A 17,088-nucleotide genomic window follows, 5' to 3' on the forward strand; every position below is an offset into this window, starting at 1 on the left:
AGTCAAGCAGGGTGAAGGGGAGGGCATCCCTGTGGTCTGGACTCCTCTCTGTCATCTTCCTTCCTCCTCTGGTTGCCAAGCAACACTAAAAGCTGCAGCATGCATGAAAATTAGAAAGGCCCTTCCTGTCTTTCTCCTCCCCCACCACCTCTGTCAAATAATTTACCATGGAGGCTATTCCCTTCCTGGGGAAACACTGTACAGGAGGAGGCTGGAAGGGGACCCCAAGTGGAGCTGCAGAGAACGCACATCACTGATCTTCTGGCCACCCTGGTATATACTAGTGTGTACTACTTGTCCATATCTGTTTGGGTGGGCTAGGCTCTCCCACTCCTGGTCCTGGGACATGGGGTCAGAGCTGGGGGAGTTTGTGTTGGCCTGAGCCCAGGAAAACCTTTGCCAGGTAGTGTGGCACAGAAGACCAAAGAGTGCCCCCCAACAGTGATGGGCAGCATCACCTTGCCCTAGAGCACAGTTTTATAGAGGCAGCATCTAAGACCCAGAGAGGACAACTCCTCGCACAAGGCAGAAGGTGACAAAGCTGGACTCCATGCAGGGCTGTACCTTGCCATCTGTGTGCTTCCTAAGGGCCCTACCAGGGATGATTATGTGTGCTTTGGTCTTGGACAAGAGAGAGAGAGACAGGATCTCTGCATTTGTCAGAGGAACAGGGAGGAAGAATCGATGGGTGGGTCCATAGTAGTAGGGAGTCAGGATCTAGGAGTGCAATTGGCCAGGGAAGACACAAGGCAGGGGCTAAAGTTACAGCCAGCATCCCTGGGCAGGCCACCCGGGCACATCTCTGACAAAGGCACCAGGGACTCAGGTCTCACAAGGGAGACACTGATCCAACATCACAGGAGGAGTTCCCTAGAAAGTCAGGCCTGCCTCCTGCTCAGCAGTATGCACTGAACTTCCATGCATCCTGGAGAGAGCAGAGGAAGCCCTAGACGGACGGTCCACCTGAAGGCTGGGGATGCTGCGCTGCTTGTGCTGGGCCCAGCCAGGCTGACTCTGGGCTGACCTTCGTGCCCCAGAGTGCAGCATCCACTACGTCACAAGGACAAGAAGAAGGAGAGCACACCTGGGCACCTCACCCTGCCTAGCAATGACAGCCTAAAAAACTGGGGTGCTGCTTCATGGACCTAGCTCTATGGGGGTAACTCAGAAGCCAGAACTGCCTGGGGACTAGAGGGGTAGGACACAGGTCCAGAGGACCCAGGACTTTCCCCATGGCACACCAAAAGAGCTCCTGTCTAGTGAGCAGGGAAGGGCTCAGTAACTCAGAAAGTAGGACAGAGCCCAGTGGCCCTGGCAAGGGGCCTAAGTGAATGACTGCCCTGTGGAGACCTGCTGACAACCTCACTCCCTTCCCTGGACCTACTCATGGCATCTTACCAGATGGGTGCTTCCTGCCCCCAGCCCCTGGCACATCTGGGACCCAGGCATTGGAGGAGGTATCTGCCACCCTCAACAACACCATGGGCACCTCCTAATAGGTACTGAGAACCCCAGGCCACCAAGAGCCCCCTGTCTTGAGCTCTCCACAGCACCTCTCCTCCCTCTGGCAGTCAAAAGGGCAGCCTGGAGCCAGCCAGACCTTCTTTGCAAGCTTCATGACCCCAGTTTCCATATCTGTGAAATGGGCACCAGAACAGGGTTGTGATAGGACACACAGAGCAAACTATCTGAGCTTCAGCATCATTATCTGAACACTCTCCTGCCCCCTGCCCACATGACATGGTCTAAAGGAGACCCACCTTCAACACACCCCACAGGACAGATCTGGGCCTGCCCTTTCTGAGTTCCCTGCACTTACAGCTCTCTGATGGGTGTCCCTGGAGTTCCTGGGCCACTAACAGGTCTTGGAGTGCTGAGGGAGAAGGAAGGACTACAGGGAAGAGCCTGGCCTTGTTTCCTTTCCTTTTTTCTCTGGATCCCAGAAAAAGCTCCAGAGTCACACTGGTCTGGGTTTGAGCATCCTCTGGCTGTGCAGTGTCCCACGTTTGGTTTCCCCACAGGAAGTGGGTGGGATGAGGGCAGATGGCTCAGCTGCAGAGAAGGGAGGGTGGTCAGGAAGGGGTATAGTCCAGGGCATGGTGACCAGTGAGGGTGGGGTGGAGGGGGCACAGCTGCAGGGTGCAGGTAGCCTACAAGGCAGGTCATGCATGAACAGAGGCTGCACCTGACCAGAGTCAGGGCTCACTAAGGCCCGAGCAGGCCTGGGTCCAGTCATGGGGCCTTGATGGGGCTTCATCTCAGAACATCAGGCTATGGCCTGAGAAAGTTTTAGAACCAAGAGGAAGGATTTTTATTCTTGCCTAGGCCTGAACCCTAGGATTCTCCAACTCTCATGGGCACTGGAATCTCTAGGAGGACCTGTGAAAATACTGCTGCCCCCAGCCCTTTAAAGTATTTGATTCAGGAAGTATGGGCCAGAGTCCAATAATCCCCAGGTGCTACTAATGCAGCTAGCTACAGGACCCCACTTTGAGAACTACTGATCTACAGGACCCCACTTTGAGAACTACTGATCTAAAAGCAAAGCTAGAGGAGAATCTGGGAAGCAGAAGCCAAGAGGCACTGCACCCACAGAGCCTACATGTCCCACCTGAACAAGCCAGGCCAGCTTCAGGATCAGCCTGAGCCAGGCAAGGTGGGTGGGGCTAGGGAACAGATGACTCTGGGTGAGGGTCACATAGCACTGGAAGTCTGTGTGAAGCCCATGGGCTTGTCACACCCCACCTGCAATGGTCCTCCTCCCCTCCTAAACAAGGTGCTTGTCAAGGGCAGTCTGCCAAGTCCAACAACCAAGAGGCAAGAAGTCTATGTGTTGACTCTGCCCCTGGTGGATTCTTCTGGCCAACAAGACAGAGACAGCTATCTGCTTATTGCCCCCCAAGTCTAGCATCAGACCCTGCGGACACAACAGGCCAGGGACAGGGCTTAAATCCCCAAGGGCCAGCCTAGACAGGGCAGGTAATAAGCAAGGGTCTGGAGTTTGGGGGCTTGCCAGCTCACCCCTCACTCTGTGCCTTCCTCCAAGTAGGCCACAACCTGAGCCCTGAAAGGCTGCACTGGGCAGGCTCCAAAAGTGGGTACCCAGCTATAGTCAGTACCCCAGCCCTGGCCTGGGCCCTACATAAGTCCTGCCTCCCATCTCCTATCTCTCGAACTCTTTTATTTATTTATTTATTTTTTTTTTTTCTGTCTCTGGAACTCTAAAAGAAGCAGCCATCTGCAGACCAGGGAGGTGACTTCTGCTTACCATGCCTTCTACTCTCAACCTTGTGAAGGTGACTTGTTGGGGTCCATTGATAGGCCCACAGAGTCATCTGCCAAGCCTCCAGCCTCCTTTCCACCTTCTCTCCTAGAATACAGACAGCTTACATCCACCAAGAGAGAGGAAGGAGGGGACAGCTAGGACACACTCCCACCACATCCCAAGCAGGTCTCCAACCACACACCCCATTCATCCATCTCCCCAACAAGCAGGCATTTCTGCTATAATCAGATCTAGCATTCTGGGGGTGAAAGCCTCCCCAGGGTATCAGGTCACCTCTCAATATAGGAGGAACTGTTGGAAACACAAGTTGGGCTCACCTCCCCATGTATGCAAATTCATGTCACAACCAGAAGATAGTCAACCACAGCAACAACCACCAGCACAGCTAACAAGGTACACTGTGGCCTCCCAGACAAAAGGTACTATGGGAAACACAGGAGTGTGCTTGGAAAACTGAAAGGGTAACTTGACAGGAAGAAGCATGCTGTGCTAGAGAGATGAGGAAAAAAAAATGGGAAGATTAGGGGCAACTATGAAAGAATGTAACACTAGTGAAATAACCAAAAAGTCCTGGTTGATGAAGGAATGTCATTTACAGAAGGATTCCTCAAATGCATTCAGAAGGAATGATATAATTAGAAAGGTCCCATCTTGCAGTCCTTCATGCAACACTTGGTGCTCATCAATGGTTGAAACTGTCAGAACAAACAGATGCCAGGACACAAGGGTGCATCTTCCCCATGTTCACACCCACTGCAAGCAGACCTGACACAGTGGGGTCCTGCTGAAATGCAGTGTGAAGTACAGGGCAGCACCACAGAAGCATCCTTACCAAAATAACATGAACAGTGCAGAATGAAAATTCTGGTTTAGAAGAAACACTGAGGGTGAAGGAACTAGTGATATGACCCCATGAGGAAGCACAGACAAGTCATCAAAGTAGGGCATTCTACAGACAGTTCACAAAGTTTCTGTAGCAAAGCAATGGTAAAAGATTAAAAAAAAAAAAAAAAAAAAAAAAAAGCGGTGCAGAGCAGGAAGAGACCAAGGAGGGGCTGCTTTAGATTTAGGAGACTTAAGAAAAATAACCACCAAATGTCAAATGGGGATTTTATTTGGTTACTGATTTTATAAGCAATTGTAAAAAGGTCTTTTCCCAGACAATTAAGGAAAAATGAATAGGCACAGGGTATGTTAGATGATAGCAGGGAACTGCTGTTAATTTTGTTAAGTGTGATAATGAGTGGTTTTATAGAAAAATTTCCCCATTCATTTGTTCCTTTGTTTTAGAGATCCACATCCAAAGTATATGGGGGACCAATGACAGAGGTCAGGGATATAATTTAAATACTTCAGACAAAGTAAAAAAAGAAAAATACAAAAAAAGGAAAAGGAATGAAGAGAAAGGAGAAGGAAAAAACAGGAGGAAGAAAGCAAAAAGGAAGAAAGGAGAAAAGAAAGAGAGCAAGGGACAAGAAAGGGAAAGAAGGGAGGGAAGGGAAGAGGCAAAGGAGAGAAAAAAATGAGTACATGGACCAGGATGGATAAAATCTTTACTGCTGAATCTCAGTAGTGAATATGTGGGGGCTCATAATTCTCTTTAATTTTCAGTACATTTGAAATGTTTCAGAATAAAAGTTCAATTTAAAACATGGCATCAGTACACAAATACACAGTCAAAGCAACGAAGCAAGGGGAAAGTCCAGAAATAGCCTCAAACACATATGGCAGCTTAGTGAATGGTAAAGGTGATACTTTGAATCCGTGAAGAAAAGGTATTTAATAAGTGGTATTGGACAAATGGGTGGCCATCTGGAAAAAAGTAAAATTGGAGTCTTACCAGATGGATCAAATATTCACATTTGAAAAATGAAATCATAAGTCTATAAGAAAAACACATGAGAATTGCTTTATAGTTTCAGGGTAGAGAAGGCTTTTCTGTTGGTTTAATCCCCATGAAATTCTGATAGGCAACTATTTGTGACCCACAGAAACTAATATCAGAGGACTCACACGTATTGTGAATGTTACAAAACTCCAAAATCATTTTTTAAATGATAGGTAGATCTGGATACCTAAATTTTAAAAATTCTGCATGGCAAAAATCCTAACACAACAAAATGAAACAATAAATTGGAGAAAATACTTGTATCTTATCCTCAAAAGTATTTGTTTAATATACAAAGAGCTTCTATGAATCAATAAGAAAATGACCAATACCCCAACAGAAATACTACATTAATAATATGAACACCTCAAAACAGATGGATCTTATACATAGAAAAAGATGCTCAATCTCATTCATCACAAGAGAAATGAAAACTAAAGTTGCAATAAGTGATGAGATTGGCAAGGGTAAGAAATAGAGAAACAGGCACCATATACATCAAAAACAAGTATAAATTAGTACTGCTTGGAGGACAATCTAGCAAAATCTATCAAAGTGGTAAATGCTCCTCCATTTTGCCCTGTTAAAAACAAGAGCCCTATAATAGGGGTGGCGGGGTGGGGAGGGAGAGAAGAATAGGGGAACTTTAGATTATGTAGAAGGAAATGAGAGGGAGGGGGGTATAAAAAATGGTGGAATGAGACAGAAATCATTACCCCATGTACATATATGATTACATGAATGGTATGAATCTACTTCGTGCACAACCATAGAAACGAAATGATGTACCCCATTTGTGTACAGTGAATCAAAATGCAGGCTGTAAAAAATTAAAAGATAAATAAAAAAATTTAAAAAAACAGTGAGGTCACTCTACATGCACTGAAATAGGGGACTCCAAGATGCACCGACACAAAAAGTACACAGCTTGTGATATGGCCTCCACATGCACCAAAGGAATCCTACATTGCATGTGTGCACAGACCAGGAACTTCCAAAACATGTGACAACAGCCTCTGATAACGGTACCTGGAGCTGGCCTGGGGAAGAGAGGACATATACTCCCATAGGCACCCTTATTACTTTCTGAATGCTATTAAAATAAATTCAGTAATAGGATTTGTACACTGAGGAGGGGCAGAGGGCTCTGAGTTTCAGTTCTGGCATTGCCACTAATCTTCTCTAGGACCTTGGGGAAGTCTCTTCCCTTGCCTTCTCCTATCTGAGGTGTCTTCAGGACATCCAGTCCTGCCTCTTGCAGCAGCTTCCCGTGGTGAGGCAGACAGAAGGCAGCCCTGTCACATTTCCATGGTAGCAGAAAAACTGAGAGGCAGGAAACTGAGGCCGATCCAGCTCTTCCACCTACTTCCTGAATGCTGAGCCATTTTCCCTTTGGAATCCTCACATGGGAGATCCAAGGTTTCTTCACCAACTCTCTGGCTCTCCCTCTCATACCAATGGTTCTTGGACTCCAGTCCAGTCCAGACTCATTGCCCTAATACAGACAGAAGGAGGCCCCTGGTCTTCAGAAAAACAGCTTAATCCAAGAGTCATAAACCTAAGACCAGTCATGTGCCCTGGGACCACCCATGCCAACCCAGACCCCATGACAACTCTCCTGGACCAATCCCCCTCCCTGTTCTTGGTGCTGCTGATGTCCCACTGATAGATAACTTCCCCCCACTTACCATTTATTGAGCACTTACAACGTACCAGCCCCTGCACTGGGTGTTTAGTCCCTGGATGTTATTTCATTCTTCCAATTGTCCTAAGAAGTAAGGATTGATCCCATTTCCTAGATATGGAAACAGAGGTTTAGAAGCACAAAGTGGCTTGCCCAAGGCCTTACAAAATTTGATTGGCAGAATTAGGGCTGGAACCCAAGGGAATAATTCCAAAATTCACTTGTAGACCTGCTCCCTTCCATTCTAATCCCTCCTGAAGAGTAGATCCAAGGGCATTGGCCCACTCCCTGCCGTGCTCTCTAGGGATTCCTCTCCTGCAGCTAGCTGCTCTGCTCCCACAAACTCAGGGTGTGGGGGGCACACAGCCACAGGCACATAGGGACAAATGTCCGGGGCAGAAAGGAACAGTGTCACTCCCCTATGCATCTACATACATGCACGCACACACACACACACACACACACACACACACACACACACACAATGTATCCACATAAGCCTGGTAGTTCTCCGGCAGAGCATTTCTCAGACTGAAATAAGAAAGGCATTTTTAAATGCCTCTACACCAGAATTATTCAGATATCCAAACGAAATGCTTCCCTCTCACCACCATCTATCTCCTCCTTACATTTATTTATTTATTTAGTACTGGGGATTGAACCCTCAAGTAGGCTAGGCAGTGTCCTACCACTGAGCTACATCCACAACACTTCGAATTTTTTATTTTAAGAAAGGGCCTCACTAAGTTGCCCAGGCTGGCTTGAATTTGCAGTTCCCCTGCCTCAACCACCCTAAAGCAGACTACAAGAGTTTCCCACCACGTCTAGCCACCTCAGAGTTACTGAGTTTACTGTGTTCCAGAAACTATGCCAAGTGCTTTACATGTAAGATTAACATCGTCACAGTTAATCTTCAAACCAGAGAACATAGCTATCCTCATCTCTATTTGTCAGAGCAAACAGGCTCAGAGAGGTCAAAGAATTTACCCAAGCCACCTGCCTGGTTAGCAGCAGCCCTGCAGCTCCTGTGCAGCTTGGCCAGCCCCATCATAGCTGCACTGCGCCCCCTGCTGGGGGAGTGTCCACTGCCAGGCTTAGGCCCTGACCAATAGGACACATCACTGCCGCTGTGCAGGAGAAGGCAGGCCACAGAAGGCTGACGGGGGCCCTACCACAAAGAAAGTCTTCTGTCACTGCTTCCCACTCCACACACTGGGGTCAGGGGAGGCTGATTGGTATGTGACAACAGAATACCACCAGCAGACTGAGGTTGAAGGAACAGAGGCCAAGAACCCTACAAAGGAAGCAGGTATGCAGAAAAGGGCATGGGGTCTTAGCGCCCACCTAGGCTCAAGAGAGATGATGAGGGAGACACTGCACCTTCCAGGTCCTACAGGACAGGACCAAAAGCCCTGAAGGCCCAGGTGAAAGAGGAGAAAGTCACAGAAAGGAGTACATGAGAGGGGTCTAAGGACAATTAGGAGGACTGGGGGTAGATATACAGGAGAGAGGGACTTGAGAAAGGCCATGTGATCAGCCCCAACAGATGTCAGAACCCAAATGCTTACTAAATTTTTAGGCAGCAAGAGTTCTGTGGAGGGAGGGGTCATGGGCACACTGGAATCAGTGAGACTGAGGTGTGGGAGGAATAGAGAGAGAAGAAGCTGCTGGAGGAACACAGCTCAAGGGGGACTGAATACTGAGGCTACAAGCCTCAGTGGAGGGGGAGGGGGCAGCCAAGGAAGGCAAGGCCAGCTACGATGAAGCAGGAAGTACAGGCAGACAGGAGGCAAGAGGACAGAATTCTTCCATGTTTGAACTCCCCTAGGAACACACAACAGCCTGGATCCAGGCAATAATATGTGGAGAGCTTGGTTCTTGGCCTTGACCCAGCTACTGAAGTACTGAGACTAACTGTGATATCCCCAGTGCATGTGCTCAGAGAGATGGGTAGGGACTCTGGGAGTCCATGGCACAGATAAAAAAGGATCAGAGCACCAGTCCCGTATTAAATACCTGTAATCCAGTGATTCTGGAGGTTAAGGTAGAAGGATCACAAGTTCAAGGCTAGCCTGGGCAACTTAGTGAGACCCTGTCTCAAAATATAAAAATAAAAAGGACTGGGGGTGTAACCCAGTGGTATGTGCACCTGGGTTCACTCCCCAGTAACCAAAAACCAAAGGATGAGGGGAAGAGAAGACCTGTAAGGTGGCTGAGTGGGAACCCAGGGACAGAAAGGGTTGGGGTGGGGAGCAGCGAAGGATTCAAAAGCCAACCGAGGAGGCTGAGAAAATGAGGTATACGCCATCAGATGTGGAATGGCCTTTTCAAAGTCCTCAGCTGCATTTTGATTCAAGGACCAAGTCGCAGGGCACCTTACACTGCAGCTCCACGGATCTCAACCCCTTCCTACATGCAGGTTCCCAGTTCTCTCCTGGAGGAAGCACAAGGCCCTCCACAGTGAAGCTGAAGATGTGTCTCGGGTAGACTATCTCACACCATGACCCAAGCAGCAGCTCTTCCACAGGAGCCTCCGCATGCAGATTAGCCATGGAACTGAACTGAGACTCCACGAACACTGCCCCAGGCTTTTCATCTCAGGGCCTGGTACTGGCTCAACTGCCTCTAAACCCTTCCCAGAGGCCCACTTCCTGGCCCTTTCCCACCACAGGACCCACGGAGGAGACATGGGAACTTGTCCTCAGAGAACAGAGGATTCTTAGTCAGCAGGGAACTTGTCTGTTAAGTACAACAATAGTAGCACAAATTCCCTTCACTGTATTTTTATCAGTTGAACCTATGCTTTTTGTTCTTTTTCCGGTGATACTAGGGATTTAACCCAAGGCCCCTTTACCACTGAGCTACATCCCTAGTCCTTTTCAATTTTATTTTGAGACAGGGTCTCACTAAATTGCCAAGACTGGCCTCAAACACAATCCTCCTGCCTCAGTCTCCCAAGTTGCTGTGATTACAGGCATGCACATGGTACCTGGTTCTAAAGTTAAGCAAGGTTTTTTTTTAATAATTTTTTATTATTTCTTCTTTATCCATTTTTTTTACATATCTTTTAAATTTTCTAAACATGACTTGATTTTGGAGTTATCTGTTTTGTTACTAATTTCTTCCAAGACTGCATTGTAGTCAGAAAACGTGGTCTGAAGGATACTATTTCTTTGCTATATGATGGGGTTTTTCAGATTTTCATCAATGTGCCCACTGTTGAGCTGGTGGTTATTTGTGCCCTCAGGTACACCATCACTAGGGTGAGCTCAGGGGTGATGCCTGGGTTCCCTCCAGGTCTTGCTCATGTGGGAGTTTTCCAACGCGCCCCTACTCCTGGAGATGATTCCCACAGCCCTGGCCAATCAGTGATCAGCTGGGACCTCTGGCCAACTCTGCCAGCATGGACCTCCTGTCAACTCCTCCTCCCAAGCCCTTCAGTGTCCTCACTCTTCCACGAACACAAGTAGCAAAACAGGTAATTTGGCCCAGTACCTCACAGCAGACCTGACAGTTCTGCCTTGGTTGGTGTGAGCCTGGCTACAAGAGACATGGAGGACAGAGTAAGGAGGGCTTGCAGGGGGCAGTGTTGGGCAGGACTGGGCTCTCCTAGGGCAGCCTTGATGCTCATCTTCTCCCAGGCTGGTCTTCCAGGGACTCTACTTCTTATCCACTACCGCTGGGGGAGACACCCACTATTAACAATAATCAAATGAATAACTGACACAGCCTCTTGCCTCCTCTGAGCAATTTACTCATGAAAGCATCTAAACACCTTTAAGAACTCCCCAAGCTGTTTCTGTGTCTCCAACCTGCTCCAACCCTAATCTCCCAGCTGATCCACCTGCCCAGCCTCACCTGGCCTTCCTCCCCCTCAGCTCTGAGGGCAGAGAGTTGGATCCCAACAGCCAGGCCAGCCCTTCTCATGAGCTCAGGGCTGCACATTACCTCATTTAATCCAGACCATGCCCCTAGAGGAGAAAATGGAGGCCCAGGGGTCCTGTTCATAGCTCACAACCAGGATGCACTAGAGCCCAGAATTAGTCTATGGAGAAGTCCCAGGCAAGAGAAGTCTGGCCTCCAAGCCTAGGTTTCTACAGCAGCATACTGTAGTTTCTCACCCTGGGAAGCATCTGGGATCAGGGCTGAGCATGTCCCCCACACTCCAGGTAGGAAGCTTCATTTGTGGCTGGAAACCAGGCCACACCCCAATGGAATCCAGGCTCAGTGACATTCACATCGGATAGATATGGGCACCACAGGCCTGGAAAGTACCCCAGGCAGAAAGGGTAGGAAAGAATTCTCAAGATTTGGGTAGCTTTGGAGGGGGTAAGGAGACAGGCTGTGCTGATGTATCCATCAGAGCACACATACCCTCTCTCAGCACCCTCAGCTTCTGGGTAAGCCAGCCTCCTCCATGGAAGCTACTCTTTGTTAACAGTGTTGTCATGGCAACTGGATCCAGGGAGAAGCTCTCTTCAAGGTAGAGTCTGAGGGTGACACTTGGAAAAACTGAAGTGGCGACAACAAGCAGGGTGCTGTCCTCCCAGCCCTGCCCCCCACTATTCTTTCCCAGACTGGTCCAGTCACCAACATTTGCCCCAGAAACTCATCTGACCAAGAGCTCTTGGTCTGCACCCTTCTCCTCCCCCTAAAGCAGGGTGGAGTGCAGCAGCAAGTGGCTCCAGACAGGAGTCTCTGCCCTACCATGCAAAGCAGCTCAGAGAATTCTGCATATATCCCACCAGCACCACCACCATCTTAGATCTGGGGTCTGTCTGAGACCTGGAGTAGACAGGTCCCCAGAGAATCACAGAAATAAACCTAGGCAACACCACAGAGGTCTCTGAAGATGATCTCCCTGCACATCACACCTGCACAGGAAACCCCTGAAGAACAGTGGAAAACAACTGTGGGGAAGAGGCCCAGCAGAGGTCAAGACAGAGTCCTGTGTCAGGGAAAAGATCGAATGAGAAGGAGGTCATTGCAATTATCCAGGCCAGGATGGAAGTGGCAATGAGTAGGAAAGGTGGAGGAGAGGGTAGAAGAGAGGTCTAGGAAGCCAGACATGGTGGCACACACCTGTAATCCCAGCGGCTCAGAAAGCTGAAGGAGGAGGATCATGAGTTCAAAGCAGTCTCAGTAACTTAGTAGATCCCTAAGCAACTTAGAGAGAGCCTGTCTCTAAAATAAAATATAAAAAAGGGCTGGAGTGTGGCTCAATGGTTAAGCACCCCTGGGTTCAAACCCTGGTACCAAAAGGAAAAAAGAAGAGAGGTCTACAGCAAGGCCAGACTGGCTGATGACTCAATACAAGGGTGAACTGGCACAGGGGGCAAGGGAGACTGTGGCTGCCTACCTGCTCAGATAAAGAGCCTCAGGCTGGCAAGGTTCAAAGGTATGACGACACCTATGGTCACCTGGGAGGCATCCAGCAGGCACAGCACACATACTAAAGGAGCCCCCAGGTTCAGGATTGGGCTGAAAGGAGTTGGGATTGGTTCAGCATGGAGAACAGAAGCTGTGGCTAGGGAGAGGGTGTGGGCCCAGATCCTGAGAAACTGTGTCCCACAACAGGAGGAAGAGCTGTGGGAGGGCTATAGGAAGGCCAGAGAACTAGGGGATAGGTGGCCTAGCCTGAGAGCAAGGACAGTGAAATCCAGGGCATCTGAAGATGATCTCCCTGGACTGAGGGTGAATACCAGATTGGAGTGGGCTGGGAGAGTGGGAAGTGAGGATGTGGAGTGAGCAAGCAAAGAATATGTCTTCAAAGTCAGCATGCGCAGAGGAGGAGGGTGGGAGGGAGCTGAAGGAGACAAGATTTGTTGCTTTAAAGATGGAAGAAGCTTTACAAAAATAACTTCACGTCCGAGGCCAGTCACCTGTCAAATGGAGTGGTGTCATCCTACATGTGAGCAGATGGCCCAAGAGCTAGGCAAATAGAAAGGAGCAACCTGTGTGCCCAATACTATGCCCTGGGGTTGGAGCCAACACCCCAGCTGCACAGAGCTCACAAGCTCATGTGAAGTACATACTCCAGGCTATTCTGCCCAGCCTCAAGCCTCCCTTCCTCAAGCTAGCACTGATCTCTGTTCTCTGAATTCACAAAGAACCACAGCCAGCTCATGAGGCCTCAGAGTCCCTGGGCAGCACTGGGCAAAGACTGTCTCTGGCCCAAGGTTGTGCTCACATCCCAGCACTGACCAAGGGGGCCTGAGAAATTTCTGTGTCACGTGAATGAGGTGGAGAGAGGCTGCTAGGGAAGGACCACAGAGGTTTGCCTGAAGTCATGCTTAAAGGTGCCCAGGTAGTTCTTAGATGCCTTTGCAGAAAGAGCGTCCAGACCCCTGAGGCTATCTGACTGTCTCAGTATAGTTTCCCTCCCCTCTGTCATCCTCAGGCAATACAGCCACCAGCAGCATTCAGCCCCCACACCCACCCCACCCACCCCTCCCCACCGCCCCCACCCCCCTCTGCCATCCTGAGGTATCACAATGAAGTCTCTCACAGTACTCTCTTTATAGTGCCTAAGGCAACCACAGCCAGCCTGTCCCAGGACACAAATTCCAGAGGTTCAAAGTCTGAAAGGCCAGGAGTTTTTAGGACTTTCCCTCACATGGCTCTCATCTCACCATGCCTGCTGACCCTCTCAAACCCTGCTCTGGGGGTTGTTAGATGGAGCTTCCTGTTGTCCCCAGCTGAGGAGCATTCTACATGGGCTTATAGCACCAACCCACTCTGGACAATCCCTTGCATTCATTCTCTTACACATATCCATCCACAACCACAGGATCTGCCCAGAAAGGGCTGAAAAAGACATAAGTCTAAAAAGAGGGCAATGTATCCTCCCCAGACCCTCAAGGATCAAGGGGCCCTGCTGGTGACCAGTGCATGTCAGAGGCCCTTCTCCCATGGCCACTGCACCAGAAGATGCCACTTCAGTACCCCTGCCTACTCCCTCCCTTTCTCCCTCCCTCTACACATCACAGCCTTGCTAGGTAAACACTCATCCTTGGGGAGGGAGGTGGGTAAAGGAGGGCAAAGAACTGGAGAGGCAGCCTGGAATGGGTGGGAGTTACCGGAGGCAGAATTCTGTTCAGCATTTGGAAGCTCTGAGAGAAAAACAGCCAGAGCGACCAGGGCTGAAGCAGATGGCCTCGGGAAGAAAAGCAGGAGGAAGTGATGGAGGAGTCCCATCAGGGGGCAGCAAGAAGAGATTTGGGAGATGTCCTGACCCAGGTTTCCTTCCTCTTCCCTGGGACTCTGCCCCCAGCGGCCCAGGACCCCACCCCTGGGGTAGGGCCACGTAGACATAAGTATTCCACACCAGCCCACCCACCTAGCTTCCTGAGGCAGTATATGGACTCAAAGCCCCCTGCCCTGCCTTAGCAGTGCAACTTCACTTGACCTATTTGAGAAATTTGGCTTCTGTGAAATACATGATTCTGGGGCTAAAAATCAAAACCAACCTAAGCTATTACAATGCTGCTCTTTGAGGCCATCGTTCTACAGGTGGAGAGGCAGGCATGCTCAGGAGTTCCCAGACCACACCTGCATAACCCATCTTTTACTTGCTCTCCCTTAGAGGACTCAGGGGTAGGGTAGGACTGGGGTCAGTTCCTCATCTGACCAGGCGGGACAGCCCCACCCCTCCCACATGAAGGCAAGGCCCTCACATCAGTATCCAACACAAATGCAGTGGCAAGCATCATGCCTCCTTCTCCTCCTTCCCTTCCTCCTCCTCTGCCTGCAGTTGCTAAGTTACACCAAAAAACCCTCTGCTCTGTGTGAACTGTTCCATTTCTACAATTTGCCAGGTGGAAGGGAGCCATCAGGCTGGCAGCTCGAAGATGCCTCCTAGAGAAAAACAAACTCACTGGCTAGCTTTCCGGCTGGGCCCACTGGCACACCTGGGGACACCTGCATAGGCTCCCAAACCAGGGGGGCCATATTTAAAAGTACCCAGCTTCCAAGCTTCACCATGGAACCTGCTGAATCTTTTCAACCCTGTAACACCCGTCTCAGGCTGACCACCATCAAGAGGGCTGTTGGGACACGACAATCCATGATCCTAAGGACAAAAACTAGAGGGACAGAGAACCCACCCATGTGCTGCCAGGCCACCCAGCTGAGGTCCCCCACATCCTCCCACTCTGGATTTCTTCTTCTGGAGCTGGGGTCCTGAAACCTCCTTAAGGGAGGTTTCAAAGCAGTGTCACTGGATGTCACTGTGGAAATGCCTTCAGGGATCATCAGATCCATCGTGTCATTCTGCTGACAGAGAAACAGTCTGGGAGGGGCCTGCAGCCCCTCCCATGGTTCATAAGTCCCATGGTTGATAAGCCCATGGTTCATAAGTCAAAACTTCCTAGTGCTTTGCTACTGCTCTGCTCTGGAGGACCCCTACCTGGGCAGAGAAGGGCCCAGACCCAGGACAAGCTTTGCTAGGCAAGAAAGAATCCAGACCCAGGCAGGGGAGCCCAGGGGAAGGGGCAAACCATCACCTCCTTAAGATCTTGGACTCCTGGGGCAAGTGGCCATCTGAGTCCTTTCCTTTTCCCGACAGTGGAAGAATGACAGTGGCAGGGAGGGTGAACCAAAGGGGGATTCACGGCCCTGGGCAGGGAAAGCAGGAGCCCCACCATCTCTCAGCCCCCAGGTGGTTCCCAAGAGACAAGGGCCTCCCCGTAAATACCACTAGCTCAGCGCTCAGTGACAGTTAGAAATGCAGGGTGCAGGAACCTGTCAGTGCATCTCTCCCCAAACAGGACTACCCCCGCCCCGCGTGTGTGCGCGCGCTCACCCACATACACACATACACACACACACACACACACATACACAAACCATAACCAGCAGCACCTGCCCAGTCCCTGATCCCAAACAAGGCCCGGGGCAAAGAGCTCGGTCCTTCAAACGACCCTGACCCACGGGGAGAGGGAGCATCTCTCAAGACCAGGGCTCTCTTTCCTCCAATGCGGTGCTCACACCCAATTCCTCGCCAAACAGCGAGTGCGTGAGATGTCGCCGTGGGGCCCAGAACGCAGAAGAGCAAATGGAAACTTCCAACTGCGCAGCCCCAAGCTCCTTGGATTCCCCAGCCCCCTCCCCCACGCCAGGCCCGGGGCAGCGGACCTTCCAGCGGTGCCCACGCCCGTCTGCCGTGTTCTCCCGCCACGCCCGAACGGGACCTCCCCACGCCCTGCTGGAGCAGAGGTTGCAGGGGGTCCCAGCGCCGTCCAGCCCGGGGCTGAGTTCTCAGTAACTCCGCGCGCTAGGCTAGCGGTCGCCCTCCCCAGCGCGCGTCCCCTGACCCACGCCGGGAGCTAGCGCCCCAGCCCCACGACGGCCGCGCCGGGCGGGACCCTGGGCCCGCGCACGCCCCGCCCTGTCCGCGCCGGCAACCAGAGGGGACGACCCGCAGGAGGGCAGGAAGGAGGGACGAGGATCAGCGGCCGCTGCCTACCTCGGTCCGGGCCAGCGTCGCTCCCGCGCCGCCCTCGCGCCGCAGTCGGGCCCCGAGCAGCGCGCGGCCGGCGCCGGCGGCGGCTCATGCTCGGCGCCCGGGCCCGCGGCACCCGCCCACCCGCGGCCGCCCCCGCGCTGCGCCAGCTGCGGGCAGAGCAGCTCCCTCCGCAGCCGGCGCCGGGGAGCGCGAGCGAGCGCGGAGCGAGCACCGGGCACGGAGCAGGCGGGCGCGAGAGCGCAGGGAGCGGGCAGGCGCGGGGCGAGGAGAGGGAGGGTGCGGGGCGAAGGTGCAACTAAAGGAAGGGCGCGGGGAAGGGACACTGGCGAGAGAGGGCAGGCCAGTTTTTCATTTTCATTTGGCCATTTCCTTTATGAGGAAAAAAAAAAAACCTTTGGGGACTCCAGGGAGCTGCCAAAATTTTTTTCAGTGGCATTTGACAGTAAAAGCGTTTCTGTGGGCAAATTCTGGTCTCTGGAGTTATTCCCCTTCGTTATCAAAATCATTCTAAAAGGTTGGTTGGTGGGGTTTTGTTGTTGTTGTTGTTCCCATTGGACAGATGAGTAAACTAATGCTGAGAGAAATGAGGGAACCCTGCACAATCTCAGAAATGGTAAGTGGCAGACCAAGAGTCTAAAGTCACCTTGAGAGATTCCATGGCCCCTATATTTACAAAACCACTAAGTAGAGGATCCTTGTCTTCTGGCTTCTGCTAAAATCACCTGTTCCTTTGAAGGGACATCCGAAGTGACCCTTGTACCTAG

General features: G+C 50.9%; 1 protein-coding gene across 8 annotated transcripts in view; it reads right to left on the reverse strand.

The window, feature by feature from the left end:
* The window catches only part of Rasgef1a (RasGEF domain family member 1A), an 80,609-nt gene extending 64,094 nt beyond the window's left edge, over positions 1-16,515 (reverse strand). For 5 of the 8 annotated variants that reach the window (XM_047554020.1, XM_047554014.1, XM_047554015.1 and 2 more), the window contains exons 1-2: positions 16,325-16,515; positions 6,863-6,969 (exon numbers count right to left, since the gene is read on the reverse strand). Coding sequence is in view for 1 of the 8 variants with exons in the window: in XM_047554014.1 (XP_047409970.1) it covers positions 6,863-6,865 (3 nt within the window). In the remaining 7 variants the exon portion in view is untranslated. The remainder of the gene's footprint in view (positions 1-6,862; positions 6,970-16,324) is intronic. The other 3 variants (XM_047554019.1, XM_047554012.1, XM_047554017.1) reach the window with 2 other exon arrangements.
* Between the last annotated feature and the right edge of the window lie 573 nt (positions 16,516-17,088).

Source organism: Sciurus carolinensis, chromosome 5 (assembly GCF_902686445.1).
Source record: "Sciurus carolinensis chromosome 5, mSciCar1.2, whole genome shotgun sequence".
NCBI lineage: Eukaryota > Metazoa > Chordata > Mammalia > Rodentia > Sciuridae > Sciurus > Sciurus carolinensis.